At 52.3% G+C, this 14,784-nt stretch overlaps 1 protein-coding gene across 3 annotated transcripts; it reads right to left on the bottom strand.

The window, feature by feature from the left end:
* Positions 1 to 111: 111 nt before the first annotated feature.
* Positions 112 to 13,426, bottom strand: DOLPP1 (dolichyldiphosphatase 1). Of its 3 annotated transcripts, none has more exons than XM_049896385.1 (8): positions 13,336 to 13,426; positions 9,045 to 9,145; positions 8,704 to 8,788; positions 8,510 to 8,609; positions 8,196 to 8,294; positions 7,511 to 7,639; positions 6,891 to 6,980; positions 116 to 4,946 (listed from the first exon to the last, which is right to left on the bottom strand). In XM_049896385.1, the coding sequence occupies exons 1-8, from the start codon at positions 13,409 to 13,411 to the stop codon at positions 4,910 to 4,912; spliced, it is 717 nt and encodes a 238-aa protein (XP_049752342.1). In that variant the 5' UTR covers positions 13,412 to 13,426; the 3' UTR covers positions 116 to 4,909. The 3 variants fall into 3 exon arrangements, with proteins under 3 accessions (XP_049752345.1, XP_049752342.1, XP_049752343.1); XM_049896386.1 differs by lacking the exon at positions 116 to 4,946 and adding an exon at positions 6,295 to 6,758; XM_049896388.1 differs by lacking the exon at positions 7,511 to 7,639 and having other exon boundaries at positions 112 to 4,946.
* Between the last annotated feature and the right edge of the window lie 1,358 nt (positions 13,427 to 14,784).

Below are 14,784 nucleotides of genomic sequence, written 5' to 3'. Positions count from 1 at the left end.
CGAGCTATTGCAGGTCTCATCATATGGAGGTGCACGTTCAGTTCTTTTCAGCCACAAAGTACTGTTTGGGGAAGCCACATTAACAGCTAAAACAACCCCAATCACTGTTAAATGGAAGGCTCAGAGGTTCTGTAAAAATGGTGGGAGGGGGGAGAGAGAATCACCATCAGCATCAATAGCCCAAGGCTGATTGCTGTGAGGGTGGCAGTCAGACAAACGTCCTCCAATCTTTTTGGCAATTCTGACACCAGCCATCCCTCCCAAGGGCATTCTCTACTCTGCTGCGTTCAATAATTTGTTGCAACGGCACACACAAGTCACAGACAATACCCACGATTATGGGGTTTATTAGGGAAGTAAGCAGGTTACAATTCAGGATCAGAAATGACTCAGGATAGTTTTTCTCGATCAGGACAGCCTCTTCTCAGCTGTATGCACAGGCAGGCCTATCTCTCTGACCCTCAGCCCCTCGGCCCCTCGGCCCCTCAGCCCAGACTCTGCCCTGCTCGGGCAAACGTTACAAATCTCTTCAGCTCCACCAGTAAGTGCCCAGGGCACCCCACACCACCAGTAAGCCTTGGCCCAAAGGCGCTCAGGTTTTTTGCTCTGTGGGTCAGCAAGCCAAGTGCTTGGGGGCACCCCCCAAGGAACTCAGCTTTCTCATTGCATACATCAGCACACTCACTGTAGCTGCGTCACTACGAGGGCTGGGAAGCCCAGCACACCATCTCCTGGTTCTGCTGCTGCAAGTTCTTTGCCACACTTGATGCCGCTTCTTGCTGTCTTGGACTGTCTCCAGTGTTACAGCTGTCTCCTGGGTCTAGAAAGTTCTCAGCTAAGGGTTCCTGAGTCCAAAGGACATACTTCACTCCTAGCCCTTCCTGGTGGTAGCATGCCCCCCACCACTTCTCTGTTCTTAAATGTGTGACTCAAGGGCATGACTTGAGTAAGGGTGATAAGGGTGGTGACTTGAGTCACACCCTCTAGTAAGGCAGTGACTCAAGATACATCCCATTCTAATCCTGCCTCATTAACATAACACAACTCACTCCCAAAAGGAACCATAACCACAGGCAGAGAGGCTAGAATTTACATCACAAAAGGGAGGATAATTACATCAGATCACAAAATAGATGACTACATCATTATATAACTGCCAAATTACATCATTACCTAACTGCCAAACCTCTGAACATCATGGTCCAGCCAAGTCCACACATAACCATCACAGGTTCCATACACCTAATTTGCATAGTCCCACCAATCATTATGTGGGAGTTACAAAGACTACGGCTAGAAGGGCTATATTAAGTCATTTACTGCGCCACAGTTTCCCTAGTGGAACTGGAGGGGGGAAGTGGCAAAGAATAAAGATTTAGTAATTATTCCTGAGGGTGTGATCTTTGACCTCACAATTTGAGACTGTCGGATTTCAGGATAAGCAAGTACTTTGAAGATTCGTGGAAAAGCAGTGAGGTAAGTGGTTGTGGTGATCCCAAGACACTTCCACAGGATGGATTTGTAAAAATCCAACTGTTTGAATGTTAGGTCAATTGGCACTTGTGGCTTTGGATAAAATTTCCAGAGACTGCGTCATGCATGAAATTCAGAAGGCATTTCTGTATCTTAAATCACTTGGCTGTAGTGAAGACAGTGGACCCGGAACTTGGTCAGGTGACCCAGAGTGCTCCTAGGGGTGACCATATCCTGATGCCAGATGTACGGGAAGAACTTCAGTTTTGCGTGTGTGTGCAAAATATGAATGGAAAAGAACTGTTCTAAATATTATATTCCATTTGCAATTTGAGCATATAATAAAATTAATGAAATAAACATTTGGCTTTCATCTAAATCCTCTGAAATTTTATAGATCCAAGTTAGCATAGACTTTATTTTGAATCTCTGCACTGGGAAAACGTAGTGGCTGGAATCAAGGGACAGGGCTGGAGTGAAGCCTGCTGTGAGGGCCAGACCACACGGGGCCTTGTGTAAGGGCCAGTTAAGGAGCTGGGCTTTAACCGGAGTCACTACTAAGTCTGAGGAGATGATGTGGCTTGGCTGCCTCCAGGCTAGGCCTGGACTGCCATAGTGGCCCTGGAGGTGGAGAAAAATGGGCAGAGTTTAAGATGCTTATGAGATAGAGTGAACAGGGCTTAGTGACAGACTGAACAAGTGAAGGAGTTGGGACTATTGTCCAGTGATCTGCTTTGGACTATTGGAAGGCTGGCGGGGCTGTTCCCTAAGAGCCCGAAGTGGTGGGGAAGGGGTTGTCAACTGAGATGACATGGTGAGCCTGAGGTGTGCATGGACATCCAAGGGCTTGCTGAGCAGCTTTTTCTCCATGATTTATTTTTTCTCTTCAACTGTATCTAGTCTGCTGTTAAAACTACCTGCTCTTACTTTCAGCTATTATATTTTTCAGTTTTGATTCATTTTAAAATCTGCCAGAGCCCAAATATTTTCAAGTTTGTCTCATTTCTTTAAAATAGTAAACAATTTAGCCTATCCCTGATAATTCCAATATCTGAAGTATTGGTGAGCCTGTTTCTATTCGGTTGGTTCTGCTAGTTCTTGTGGTCTTACTGCCTTTTGAACCTGGTGATCTTTGGGTTTCGGTTATATAATTTATAAGTTATTAGTACAAATAATTTGAAGGCTAGGATGAAGGTTCCTTCCTCCAGAGTCTGTCTCTGCCACACACCTGGGATTACTACCAGTCTGAGGCCACCTTAGCTGACTTTCAAGGTTCTGTGGAGCAACCGGGAGACCCAAACCCAGATTTCAAGCCCACATGAGGATGAGATTACTTCTGATTCGCCCTCACCCTGAGTACATAGCTCTTTTGTGTCTCAGTATAATGTTTGGAGGATTAGACTTGCCACCTTGGCCCAGCCCTTAGATTTGACTTGTGTTCATCTCACTCTTAAAACGCATCCAAAAACCCAGCTCAGTTTGCCGTTTTTTTTCCAGCCATACTCTCAACAAATATTGAATTAAACAAAGTGGAGATGTTTATCCTGGAGGAAGCTTAGGAAAGACAAGCTGGCCGTCCCCAGTCCTGAAGGGCTGTAACATGAAAGGAGAAGGAACTCGGTTTACTAAGGGCCGAGCCAGAGCCGGCAAGGACCACACAGGGAGGCAGATTGGAACTGAAAAGAAGGGCAAACTCCCTAACGCTGAGAGCTGTCTAGAAACAGGATGCTGGATCTCAAGATGCAGTGAGGTCTCCTACTGGAGGGATGTAGCCAGAGGCTGGACAAACCATGGTGGGAAATGTCACAGAGCCAATTTAAATCCTTGCTTTGGGAGCTGGAGGGAACTGTCTCAGAGATGCTTACAATGTTATGACCTTAACCACAACCTTGCTTCTCAGGGTCATGTGTCCTCACAGCTGCCCCCAGCTTCTCCCATGAGTTTGGGTCAACATGTGCTCAAGCTGCCAGAGTTTACGATTTTATTTTAAAACAACAGTAAACAATTTCAATGATTTTTCTTAAATCAAACCACCTCACACTTGGCTTATCTCAGGCAAAAAGTAAAAAACAAAAATAAGGAAAGGGGAGGAAAGTGTGGAGACTGACCTACCTTCCCCCAAAATAAGCCCCTGGTCCTGGCATCTGGCCTGGCTTTTGGACGCTGTCTTTAACAAGTGAGAGACAAGAAAGCACCACAATATTGTGCTTCAGCAGCAGATTAGGGACCTCCACAAAGAAAAGAGGGAGAAAAGGATTCGAACACAGATCCCCAGTGGCCTGGTTCCTTTCTAAAAACTCCTAAGAGTCTGGAAGCATCTCCCCTCCACCACTCCGTGTTGCAGCAACTTAGAGATCAGGCCCTTTAGGAGGAGCCCTCCTCCAAGCTGGGCCTGGGGGATCTGTGAGCCCAGACCCAAACACAGGCTCAAGGGCAAGCCGGAGCGGGTTCCCAGCCTGTCAGAGGTTGGTGGAAGGACAGGGACATGTTCGGAGCACGCAGAGGGAAGGCAAAGAGATGTCAGACACCCACTGCCCCTCCCCCCCGTTCCTCTCACCCCAGCTCCTGGTGCCTTAGCATTTTGTTTGAGTGGGGATGTAGACTAACTGCTACCGGATGGCAGGACAAAAAAGAGCTGTAAACAGCTTGGGTTTGGTCACCCACAATGTGCAGGCTCTTTTGTCAGAAAGGGACCATTGTCTTGGGGACAGGAGACCAGAGAAAGCCCTTGTGGTATAGGGTCAATACAGGGTAGGACACAATGATAGCAGCCGCCAGATGCGTGCTCTCTCTGGGCCCTTGCCCCCAGACAAGGAAACACTGAACAAGGTTCTGGAATGGCAATGGTGGCAGGGAGGGGGCAGGGTGCCCCCCTCCTCCTGGCCCCCCAGACCACCCCTCAGGTCCAGGGAGAGGTAGTCTTCCCCTGGGCTCAAGGCAAACGGCCTGGGAAGCTGACCTGGGCCCCTCTGTATGCAGCGTACCCGCTGCAGAACAGGCTCTTCCGGTCCATCTCCAAAATCCTATATGCTCTTGACAAAAACCAAAAAATAAATAGTGTGTGTATTTTTCACGCCACCTGGATTTCCTGGCCCCAAGACCAGAGGCACAAGCCGTCCTCCTCTACCCCACGCCCTGGTGCCCATGCCAAGGGCACTTCCCGCCCAACCAGGGGCAGGCGGCAGCAGCACAGCAAGGGTCTCTGGCCCTGTGGCCCCCTGGCAGCAGGCCCTCCAGGGTCCTGGTTGAGGGGCTGGTTCAGCCCTTTGGTCCACCTTGTTCATTAAAATTAAAATAAGAAAAAAAAAAAAGGCTCCACTTGGTGACTTGAGTCTGTAGAGGTCTCTGCTTCATATCCCTCTGTCCATCATTCTGTCCATCCTGCAAGGCATTGTGCAGGCCAGACCTGGAGGCTGGACCCAGCCACACCCACCAGTCACTGTAGTTTTGTCCCCAGCTTGCGCTGTCTGTTCCTGAAAAATGGGGTGGGGGTCAGACTGAGGGATGCCTAGAGCCCAGTGACCCACACACTGAGTCCCTCCACCCAGCTGTCCCCTCCCTACCCACAGTCCCAATGAAATGGGCAACTGGGCCAATCAGAGCTCCAGCCCTGGAAATCAGGACTTGGAACCTAGAGGTGGTTGCTCTCTCTGACTTGCCTTCATTGTAATCTCAGCCCTGGAGCTCAGGAAGGGAAGCCATGAGCTTGGAGCAGAGTGGGTGGGTAACAGATCAGGATGAGAAAAAAGGCAAAAGGGACCTGCTGGATTCCAACTAATTATGGGGGTTCCCCTTCACACACAGACCCACACAAGTGAGGTTCTGTTACTAGCAGCCCAAACAGAATTAAAATAATGCAGTTAGCTCTCCTTTCAGGGGTTGTGCAAGCGAAAATACAGCACTACTGGTGGAAGTTACAGAGGGAGATTTGAGGTTGGTGATGTGAATATACCCATAATAGGCCCAGGAACTTTGAGAGCAGGAATAATCACCCTCATTTTCAAGGGGAACTAGCTGAGGCTCAAAAAAAAGAAAGGGGCTTATCTAGGTATCTAGAGCCCCATAGTTAAAATCCAGAAACGTAACAGCGACCTATGAGGCTCTGTGTGATCTGGCCCCAGCCTTGATTCACCCCCTTCCTCCCTGGCTCCAACCACACAGGCTGTCTGTTTGGTGGACTCCCCAAGCTTCGTCCTGCCTCAGGAGCATTGCACATGCTCTTCTCTCTGCTGAGAACACTCTCCCTGCCCGCCTCCAACTTCAACTAGCCTTCTCCTCTCTCCTCACTGTTTGGGTCTGTCTCCTTCTGGGAAGCCCATCCCTGCCCCTACCCCCACACTGCGTTCCTGTCACAAGTTCTCAAGGCCCTGGGCTGTGCTCTATGGCGGTGATCACACAGATAGGCATGTGATTCCTTGTGTCACATCTGTCTGACCTGCCTGATGTGAGCACCACGAGGGCAGGGACTGTGGCTGTCTTGCTCTGCACTTAGCCCCAGCACAAAGCCTGGCACTGAGGAGTACTCACTGAGATGCTGGTAAATGAAGGCTGGCAGCCAGCCAGGCAGGGCAAGGCAAGGCAAGGCTGGCCACTCTCAGGGTGGAGGGCACGGAGAGCCAAGCTGGGGCCAGTTGGGGCCTTTCTGCCACTAATGGGATTCCCCTGCCCTGACCCCCTCACATCCCCTTTCCTCATGGATCTGGGGCTTTACCCTTAAGCTCGTTAGAATAATTTGGACCATGATGCACTAAACACTTTTCCTGGCTGCTGCAGTGGTCTCGCCCCACCCCACCCCACCCCACCCCACCCCATGGCTCCGCTCACCAGCTCCTTGGAAAACCTCCCAGGGCCTGCACTTCCTCTTCCACCCTCTGGATCCTGACCTGGCCTCAGCTCTCCTCTGAACCCTGGGAGGGGCCACCCCTCCCCTTACTCCCTCAGGCGCCTCACCCAGGATTTGGGTAAATGGAGAAGGAGATCTTGAGTCAGGAGACTCCAAAGCCCAGCTTTGCCCCGATTTGCTGTGCAACCATGGCCAGCCCCCAACTCACTGTGCCTCAGTTTACCCATCTATAAAACGATGTCTGGACTAAGCAACCCAAGGAATGTCTGCACGAAGGCGCCCTGGAAATCTCTGCTGCCCTGGTCTGTTTCTGGGCTGTAGAGGTTAAATACGTGGGCTGCGGGCCAGAAAGCCTAGGTTTAAGACCCAGCTTCCCACTCAGTAGCTGCCAGACCTCAGGTAGGTGACTTCCCTTCTCCTCTGTGAGCCTCAGTGTTTTCACCTATAAAATATGGGCCATAAGAGGATTCAATGAGACAATGAAAGGAAAGTGCTTAGGCAAGTGCCTGGCTCTTGAGTAACCCTCCAAAAAGGGGGCAGTGGCTGTCCTGGGGGTAGGCGCCCCTGAACTCACCTGGCTTCTGCCCGCGTTACTGTGTACTCAAACCAGAGCACGTTGGGAATGAGGCTTGTATCTCGGATTAGGAAGAACTCAGAGACAGGCCTGGAAAAAAATACCCAGAAAGCCAAGGCCACATCAGGGCAAGAGACTGTCACCAAGTCAGATGCCCCAATCAGTGCCTGGGACCAGTGCTGCCCTCTTGCCCCACTGCCCAGAAAGTCTCTCCCTGGCCTGAGACCCCAAAGCCACTGAGCGACCCAGATATGTCACCTGTGTCACCCAGACAAGGGCACCATCCCATAGGACACATAGCCCAGTAGGATGCAGGCTGCTTTCTAAGTCCCTGAGAGCCTGGTCGAGGACAAAGGATGGGACCCTACCTCCTGGGCCTGAGGAATCCCTCTTCTCCCCCACATCTCTGCAGCAAACCCCTTGGAGGAGGGGGACGCCAGGCAAGTATGGCCTGCAGCCTTATGCTCACCAGAACCTGCACACTGGGGTCCTGCCAGAGAGACTGCAGCTGGGGTCAGGACACCTGGGTCCTCCTACTGTGGCCCCATCTGCAGGAAGGGGAAAGGGCCATGGTACCCGGGAAGGTGAGAGGGGCAGCAACAGGGGCAGGAGGCAGTTACCAGGCTGCTATCCTGGGAAACAGCGGAGTGAGGACCTCCTGGGTGAAGACGAACCAGGCGATGGCCATGAGGCTCCCAGCGATGCCCCCATAGACCACCTGGCTCCAGGTGTGGTACAGCAGGTAGACCCTGGGCCAAGGCCAGAAGGGAAGCTCATGAAAGCCAACCAGAGATAGGCCTGCACAATCCCCCATGCCCAAGTGCCAGCTTCCCAGGGACGTGTGTGTGCACATGTGGAGACACACATATAGGACACAGGCTCCGAAGAACAGGAGCCTCAGACCTACTTCCAGATGGAGGCAGGGGGTCAGACCCCAACAGCTGCTCCCCTGTTTCTGGAAGTGAGGGGGAAAGGGTGCTCGGCTGGGATCTGCCTCCCTCTGCCCAGCCCTTGAACTCTGAGTTTGTCTGCAAGAGGCTCTTCCAGGACTCTGGGAACAGATGGCTGAGACATGGAGGTGTCCCCAGAACCTTGGGCTCAGCCGGGAAGAATGTGCAAAGACTGGGCTGGAAGTGGCAGTTGGAACCCTATCCCTTTAAAACTAGAGGCTGGGACCCCTGCCCCAGCCCTGCCCTACAGGCACCGGGACTAGGGTCCACAGTGGGAAGTCCAATGGGGACCAAGAATCCAGAAAGATCCCAAGTGTACAGGATGCGTGTGGGGAGGGTTTCCCTCCCTCCATACCTGCTATAGGAGACTAGTAAGGCCGTAGTGAGGAGACTCAGGGAGAGCACGTGCCTCCATAGCAAGTCCAGGAACCTGGCGTTGTTTGTTTGATGCATTCTGGAAAAACATCAGACAGCCTGAGCTCATAGCCTGGAGACCAGGCCTCCCAAATAGCCCTTTGACCCAAGCAAACACTCCCTGGACACTGTCTACCTTGGCTCCAGCTCCTCCTACCCCTAGCAGAGGCCAAGTCCCAAAGGGTGTCCTAAGAGCTAGCAGTGACCCCTGGCACATCCCAGCATTGGGCAACCCTGGCCAGGACAAAAGCTCACCTTAAATACAGGAAAAGGAAGGAATACACGGAGAAGAACCACATAAATTGGGAATGGCTGGAGGGCATCCCATATTTAGTGCTCACTGCCATGTGGAGACCTGGGAAAAAAAAGGAGAGCAGGGCATCATGGGAGGGTTCAGGCCTCCAGGTAATGCCCCAATATACCCACAACCCCTGCGGATCAGGTCCTACCTCCACAGGGCCGTGGCTCCTGGAAGACGTGTTTGATCAGCCAGTTGACCCCCTCGTTCAGTCCCAAGCCCCCAAGGAATGAGATCTGCTGGGGAAGAGGTAGGATCAGTTGGGTCTCTGTGTACCTGCCAGCGACCGCCCAGTCCCAAGGACCTGGCCTCTGACTGAACCTCCCAGCACAACTAGTGAATAAATCTAGAACCAATCAGGAAATTCCATACACCTCAAAAAAAAAAAAAACTGGAAGCAGGGAAGGGGAAAGAAAGTACCTGGGAGGCCGCAGTTTCCTCTTCCTTGTTTCTGGGGAGCAGGTAAAGGGTGGTGGCGGGGGGCAGACTCACCGTGTGCAACTCCCGCTTGAATATGATGAGGGTCACGAAACCAACAATGACAAACACAGGGCTAAGGCTCAGGTAGGCAAGGACGTGGCCTGAGAGATCACCTGGGGAAGACAGGGAAGTGAACAGGATGAGGCCAGAGCACAGGCAACCATAGAAAAGGAGGTACCCCTGTGAGTGAGGCCCAGTCCCCATCAAGTCCAAGAGTGGTCCAAGTAGGGCCTAAGCCAGAAAAAAAGAGTCCCTGGCAAGGCTGGAAGCACAGGGCCAGGCAGCCAGAAATGCCTCAGTCTATCAGCCAGACATACCATCTCAGTCATAGGCATAATATGATAGCATCTGTTTACCAGGCTAAAGTTCATACAAAGAGCCCTGATAGTACAGAGACTAAGCATTTGGCTGCTAAGCGAAAGGTCGGTGGTTCAAACCCACCAGCTGTTCCAAGGGAGAAAAGATTTGGCGATCTGCTCCCTAAAGATTTACAGCCTAGGAAACTCTCTGGGGCAGTTCTACTCGGACCTATAGGGTTGGTATGAGTCAGAAACGACTTGATGGCACACAACAAAGTTCATATATCATGAGGTTGAAGCAGGTACCTTTACTATCTCCATTCTACAGGTGAAGAAACTAAATCCCAGAGGGGTTGTATGACTTGCCCAAAGTCACACAGCCAGAATGAGGTGGGACCTGTACTAAATTCAACTCTCTGATCTTGTCTAGGGTTCTTTACTCGTCACTCCCACCAAGCAAGATTTGAACCTGGCTTGGTCTAACTCCAGAGGCTGAGCCTTGTACTGGGGAGGCAGCCTGGAGGGTATGGGATGCCTCTGTAATACAGAGGCTCCATGCTGGGGCTGCCCCAGCTGAGCTCTGGGCCTTGAGGGAAGCTAGGTGTTCTCTGAGTACCACACAGACTCTGGTCCACATTGAAGATTCCAACAGGGACCAAGATCAGGGTGAAGGAGGTGGCTCTGCCCAATATGGCTGCCTGTCACGGTAACAGCTTCTTGCCATCTTTCCACTGGCAAGAAATCGATCTACTCACCTGTTTGGAGTGCTGGTGGTGCAGCGGTTAGGAACATGGCTGCTAACCAAAACGTCAGCAGTTTGAATCCACCAGCCGCTCTTTGGAAACTCAACGGACCAAGTCTACCCTGTCCTATAGGGTTGCTATGAGTCGGAACTGACTCGACAGCAGTGTGTTTTTTTGTTTTTTTTAAATAGGCATAGGAGGAGTCCTGATGGCAGAGAAGTTAAAGCGCTCAGCTGAGAACTATAAGGCTCGATGATTCAAACCCACCAGCCGCTCCACAGAAGAAAGACGTGGCAATCTGCTCCCATAAAGATTTACAGCCTTGGAAACCCTATGGGACAGTTCTACTCTGTCCTACAGGGTTGCTCTAAGTCGAAATCAACTCGTCAGCTGCAGGTTTTGGAACAGGCCTAGGGCAGAAGCAATGTGGGGACTGCCAACCCCTTTTGAGAGATGGGGACACTGAAGTCCAGAGATGAGAGCCACTTTCCTGCTTACCCAACATCAGGGCTAAGCTGAGTTCAAAGGCTGCCCTCACCAGTTGAGGCTGAGCAGCTGTGTGGCCACTCTAGGGTCAGAGGGCACTGTTCAGGTTCTGGGCCAGCACTTGCTGGCTGCATGGCCTCAGGCCAGGACTTCACCTCCCTGGGCCTTAGCTATCTCACCTGTAAAATGGGGTTGTTAGTGCCTACTTCCTATGGTTGTGTGAGCATTTTGATGAGACAGAGACTGTGAGATGCCCAGCTCAGTGCCTGGTACCCAGGACACTTCCATGTTGGGAGGACTCAGTGTGGGAAATGGCCCTTACCACCAGCCTGTCCTCACACAGGCATCAGGGAAGGTGCCCACAAAGAGCTAAACCCAGATCCTAGGCCTGAAGAGATGGGCATACACACCCGGCCTAACCTCCACCTACCCAGGCTAGTTAGTGCTGGCTTGGAGTTGGCCTGGAAGAACTGGGTATCCACCTGGGTGATATCAACCCGGCCCTCCTGCATGACTGGGTGACACTGGGCAAGGCCTTCACTTTTCTGGGTCTATCTCCCCAGCCATACAATGGCCTGGTCCCTTCTGGCCCTGAAATCCTGGGTCTCTCAGCCTCCCAGGCGACCCCCAGGGCACTGGGCTGTTAGGACAGGGAGTGGCTGGCTCCCCCAAAACTTTGGCTATTTCTATGGCCCATCCCACAGTCCAGGCCACCCTAAGGCCTTCCTGCAGATGCTTACCACTCTCTAATCCAAGCCCCTCAATGGCTCCTACTGCTCCTGGACCAAGTCCAACCTCAGCCCAGCTTATCAGGCCCAGCACAATCCTGGCCCTGTTTCTCCTACCCTCTGCTCCAGTTCCAGGGACCTAATACTAGCTCCCTGAACGCACCATGCTCTGTCCTACTTCTGGATCTTTGCACACACCGTTTCCCCCACCTGGGATGCTCTTTGGGTTAATGCAAGAAACATACATTAAGTATCCAACACAGTGGCAAAAAAAGACAGGCACAGTCCTGTTGTGGAGCTCTCAGTCTGGCAGGGGGTCTGTAATCAGAGCATCATTCATGATACACTCGTTAGTGTAGATACTGGGTTGACGTCTGCCTCTCCCTCGACACTCTATAAGAGCGGGACAGGGTCTCTTTACACCCTACTCCACCTGCAAAGCCCAGCACAGTACCTGGCACTTAACTGGGCTCCAAAACTATGTTAACTGAATAGATGAATGAAGCAACTACCAGTGTAATGAGAGGTATGAGAAGTACAGGGGGCCATAGAACAGTTTGCAGGAAGTAGTATTCACCAGATGCCTCCAGACTCAGGCGGGTCCCTCCTCTGGACGTTCACAGTCCCTGCAAAGGGTCACTCATCACAGCCTGCATCATATTCTTTGCAACTAGCAGGTTCCTTCCTGTCTCATTTGTTAGATTGTGAGCATTACAAAAAGCTACTCTGAGGCCAGAGACGGGAGGTCACAGAGGTGCTGAGGCCTTAGCAAAGTCCCCCTCCCTCTCCAGGCCTCAGTTTCCCTCTTATAAAATGGGTTTTTTTCATAGCCCCAGGAGGGCAGGGGCATATTAGGCCTGTGCCAGCCTGGGGCCTGGTACTCAGGAGCTCAGTGAATACTGGCTGAATGAATGAATGGATAAACGGTGGGCAGGCAAGCGGGAAGGGATGAGCACCTGTCAGCATCACCCCACCTCCAGTATAACCCAGAACACCCAGGGTCAAAGGTCCTTGGCATTCAGCCCTGAGGTCCTCAGCAGGGCCAGGTTCTCACATTCCTGTCCAGGAGAGCACGAGGAGCAGGCCCTTCCTGGGGCAACTAGGACTCACCCTGCACCCCACCATCCTAGCCAGGGAGGGAAGGGTAGGGTTCAGAGGACCATGGGAAGGTGGAATAACATTAACTGTAATTATTTGTTGAATGCTTATTCTGCGCTAGGCACTGAGCTCAGCACTTCTCATGCGTTGTTTTACCCGATCCTCCTATCGTCTAGGATGGAGGTACTGTGATTAGTTCCATTTTGGAGATGAAGTAACTGAGGCACAGAGCGGTCAATTCACTTGCACAAAGCCTTAGCCTCTGCAACACTTGTATTAGGACACCTCCCTTAGGGTCGCTAATGGACTTCCAAACTGGAAAACCCTGAGCTTCTAAAGATATTTCTCATTGGAAGCCCTCCGAAGTCAAGATCCCTGAAGCTGCCTGCCCACTTAACGGGCCCCCTCTACTGTGGAGGCGTGCCCTACTCAAGGCGTGGCCCCCAAAAGCTACTCAAACAACAAAGAGCGGCCTGGCCTCGGCTTGCACACTCCCAGCAATAGGGAACCCTTTTCTTTTTCTCTTACAGGCCGACCCAAAGCACTATTTGAAGGAAACAGTCACTCCCTGCACTCTGAGGAGGGAGGCCGGCCTCCCTGGCTCCGGGAAGGGCGGGGAAGAAAGGGGCAAGGTCCAGGTGAGTGATCCTTTCCCGCCTCAGGGTACACTCCCGTCCTACTACAGCCCACCCGCGCCCCAGACACGGGAGAGCGACCCAAACGCGCAGCCGCAGCGTGCGCGAGCGAGCGGCTCGCAATTTCGCCCAGCTCATCGCCGCACCACTGCGCCTGCGCGGCGCGCGCGCCGGCCGAGCCCCTCCATGTCTTACTCTTTGACAGTTCCCACCGCGGGACCCGGCACCCCGTTCTCAGGCTCGCGCGGCCGGAGTGCCCGTGGCTGAGGGGCCAGCTCCGGGAAGGCGTCCTCGGAGCCGGGGCCGCCTTTTACCTGCAGGATATTCGACGTGGGTGAGGGTCACCGGCCGCCATGAAGCGGGGAGCGAGCACAATCCGTCCGCTGCCATCTTACCCGGAGACCGGGCTTCTCCAAACAGCCAATGGGGAGCCAGGGGGGCTGTGGTCCTGGCCTATCACGCCGGGGAGGCGCCGTGCACCCAATCAGAGGCCAATATAGTTAGCAGAACAACCATTCAGCATGCAGGCCTTGGGGCTGTCCCAAACGACGAATCAGAGAGCAGGGCCCCTAGGAACCAGCGAGCCGACCAAGCCGGTGCCCTATCCAGGGCGAGCGCTGGTCGGTTCCTGGCCAATCAGAAGGGGGGAGGGTTCCAGCTCAGAACAGAGAGCAGAACAGCCAATCAGAAGGTGAGGCCGGCTCGCAACGTGAGCAGGGCGGACCAATCAGGTGCTAGCTTGGGGGGCGTGTTGGACTTTGGTGGGAGCTTTGGTTTGGCTGGGACCTGCGGCTCGGAGTGAAGGCTTCGGCGGCGTCTGAAGTTCCCCCGGGGTTGGCCCAAGCCGGGCGACAGTACGCATGCTCGAAGCGGAGGCGCAACTTCGGCACGGTGGGGTCTGAGCTGACCCACTCTTATATGAGTAAGCTAAGGCCGAAGACCCAGAGGGGTTTTATTTTTCTTTGCTCTTTTTTCTCAGCGACAGAAAGGCACACAAAGCAGACACAGTTTTATTAAAAGTGTCTGAGGTGGTACGCGTAAAAGTGTGGTTGAACTGGTAAATGTTAATGTATATATTTAACCACAATTAAAAAAAAAAAAGTGTATAAGGTGAGGGAGGGGCTTCCAGAGAGAGAAACACAATAGGCCCCCTAAACACCATTGCTGAATGGAAGCTTAGTTGATGCTTTCCTTCTTTCATTCATTCAACAAAGATTTATTTATCCAAAAGATGCACTGGTTTCTTCTTCCTTGGTGGTAGTGGGATCCCCTCTCTGCCCTGGAATTGGCTTCCTTTTAAGGCAAAAATGACCAGTCCCCTTGGTGGGCCGTAATTGCCTTATATGGCTAGTCCCACCCAATCACTTGGGTGAGAGTTACAAGACCATGGCAAGAAAGGCCACATGAAGGGGAACCATCACACCACACTTACCAAATCCAGCTCAAGTGTCTATTCTCAATTTGAGGTTTCCTCAGGTAGGTGAAGAACGTCTAGTAAGCTCCCACAGTTGTACTGACCACCAAAAACTAAAACCCACTGCTGTCAAGTAGATTCCAACTCATAGTGACCCTATAGGACAGAGTAGAACAGCCTCACAGGGTTTCCGAGGCTGTAATCTTTATGGAAGCAGACTGCCACATCTTTCTCCTGTGGAGTGGCTGGTGGATTCAAACTGCCAAACTTTTGGTTAGCAGCCAAGTGCTTTAACTACTGTGCCACCAGAACTTGTCTGTCTTTCCCACTAAACAATGATTCTCTGACT

Source organism: Elephas maximus, chromosome 9, assembly GCF_024166365.1.
Source record: "Elephas maximus indicus isolate mEleMax1 chromosome 9, mEleMax1 primary haplotype, whole genome shotgun sequence".
NCBI lineage: Eukaryota > Metazoa > Chordata > Mammalia > Proboscidea > Elephantidae > Elephas > Elephas maximus.
This window is presented reverse-complemented; position numbering and strand designations above follow the sequence as displayed.